The sequence below is a fragment of the Pundamilia nyererei genome, unplaced genomic scaffold (assembly GCF_000239375.1).
Source record: "Pundamilia nyererei isolate P.nyererei 1_Seehausen unplaced genomic scaffold, PunNye1.0 scaffold00476, whole genome shotgun sequence".
NCBI lineage: Eukaryota > Metazoa > Chordata > Actinopteri > Cichliformes > Cichlidae > Pundamilia > Pundamilia nyererei.
Window position 1 is genome coordinate 214,473 of NW_005187877.1, and position 2,339 is coordinate 216,811.

The following is a 2,339-nucleotide window of genomic DNA, read 5'->3' on the forward strand; positions in this document are numbered from 1 at the left end:
GATGAGCCCAAAACACAGAGAAAAGAGAAGAGAAACACACCGACTGCAAAGAGGAGCAAAAGAAATGGTTGTACCATCATTTTACTGTCAGTAGATTAAAAACAACTGCAGACCATGCAGAGAGAAAACATAAAACAAAACTTACAGCGATTTCCTAATTTGTCAATCAGGAATCCAGCCAGGATCACCACTACTGCATTCCTGTTGATAACAGAGAGAAGCTTCTCATTGATAAGCCACTTTTCTGCATTTTCACAGTGAAATCAATGCATTAACGTGCTTACGTCCAAGCATAGATGGCATAGAGAAGATTGTACTGCTGAGGGGTCATCCCCAGTCCCTCCACACAGTCCACTGTCCCATTGATCACCGTCGCATTGGGACACGTCAGGTTCTGTCAAACATTAAAAACAACATCAGTCTTTCCCTCCTGATAATCAAGTCGTGCAATATTGATGCGATCTGTAAGCAGCGCTGCCTCTTGCTCACCCCTTGGAACTGATCCTGTAACACACTGGGAATGTCGAAGCAAAAGTAGGACCCAAAGGTCAGCAGACAGTTAAAGAAGAGCACCACAAAGCGATAGTATGCTGCAAGACAGTGAAGCACAATAAAGAAAGGGCAACATCAGGTGATTTAAAAGTGCAGCAGCCAATATAACAAATATTTTATTATGTCTGAGGATATTTTTGGTTTTTAACAAAGTGCTACTGTGCGACCTGACACTGTTTTTTGTTTTTAAAGGAGGAAAAAAATATATGTAATTATTCTTGTTCTGTTCAGTTAAGCTTATGAATTACGAAGAACAGAGTGGAGAATTATGTGTGCTAATTACGCACAGAGCGAACTGAGTTTCGTATTCAGCCAACTTCTCCTACAGTCACGAGCTCTTTTTGTGACACTGGAAGTATAAAATGCTGACTTGGTCACTAAGAGGCTTTTTTTAGGGAAGCGTCTGCAGGGTTACAAGCAGAGGTCTTGGTCAGCTCAGTAAAATATGCTGGCTTGCTGTGTTTTTAATAAATAACTTTGTAGTGACACATACCTTTCTCCGCCGGCTGCGCCATCGTGTTAGCTGTAAAACAAAGCGTCAAAAACCATATCCTTCGCTGTTGTTTACATGAACATAGTTAGCGACTGCTATGCTTCTTCAGCAGCTGACGTCGAGAAACCGCAGATCTTAAAACCACATGGATGGAGCTGCTGCCGTAAATATGAACACGTAATGACGTACGGCACGTTTACGAAGCAGCGGAGACCGGAAGTACCCCGCTTTTTTTCTTTCTGGAAGCTTTATTGACAGGTAAACGTTTACATCCAAAAACATTTTCCAAAAACATTTTCAACATTATTACTATAATAATTACAAAAAATAGTTTATTCAATCTATTTATTTATTTATTTATTTTTTAAGGAATAACACTATTTTAACCGTTTGTTGCAAAGATTTTAGCCAAGATTGTGGCTGTGCGACAGCTCTCCTGGACAAACACTTCATAAATTATATGAATTATATCTATATAGTGCAAAATCACAACAGTCAACTCAGGGTGCTTTATATAGTAATGAAAAGAAAAGAAGAAAAGAAATTAAAACAATACCTCAAATATGCACTATGAAACATGCACTTTTGTGTTGACTTACATGGCTATTGTTTGTAAGTACATTTAAACAATAGAGGTTGACCCAAAGTGCTTTAAAGACGGGAACAATTAGATTCCAGGTCTCAAAATAAATAAATAAACAAAAACCTAGAAAGTATCCATATCGGTCCTGTATTTACTTGGTATCAAATAAGTTCGTAAATTTAAAGTATGTTGCTATAGAGTAGTTCTCTTCACACGTGTCTGAGCGATCCTTTTTTGTAGCTGCTTTGAAGTTCAGGTCCACTTCTCTTACCTGTCGTGTGAATTTTGGGGGCTTTTACCTTTTTTCTGCACTTTCAAAGAAAATTTCCTATCACTGGGGTGCAGATAATATTCAGTTACATATATCTATTAAGCCCCAAGATGTTTCTAAGTTACAGACCTTTCATAGGCGGTGAGAATTTATTAAAAGTTGGACTGCATGCAATTTTCTTACCAAAACATCTAAGTACTCAAATATGACCATGTTAAAAATTCAGTTACACTGGCTTACCGATAATTTCAGTCCAATTTAAGATTCAGGTTTTGAATTTTAGAGCTCTGTGTGGATAACCATTACTGCACACCAGAGAACTTTTACATCCATTAATCCCCAGCTGAGTTCATGTGCAGCATACAAAACCGAGACAGAGTTTTTACAGCAGTGAGCCCCTAGACCACAGGTGTCAAACTCCAGGCCTGGAGGGCCGGTGT

The 2,339-nt window shown here is 38.6% G+C and overlaps 1 protein-coding gene across 1 annotated transcript in view; it reads right to left on the minus strand.

Annotated features, from left to right (window-relative positions):
- Positions 1-1,197, minus strand: part of LOC102197567 (major facilitator superfamily domain-containing protein 1-like) — an 8,897-nt gene extending 7,700 nt beyond the window's left edge. The window contains exons 1-5 of the mRNA XM_013916131.1: positions 1,046-1,197; positions 490-590; positions 285-394; positions 146-201; positions 15-43 (exon numbers count right to left, since the gene is read on the minus strand). Of these exons, the coding sequence (XP_013771585.1) occupies positions 15-43; positions 146-201; positions 285-394; positions 490-590; positions 1,046-1,067 (318 nt within the window). The 5' untranslated portion in view covers positions 1,068-1,197. The remainder of the gene's footprint in view (positions 1-14; positions 44-145; positions 202-284; positions 395-489; positions 591-1,045) is intronic.
- Positions 1,198-2,339: the final 1,142 nt, after the last annotated feature.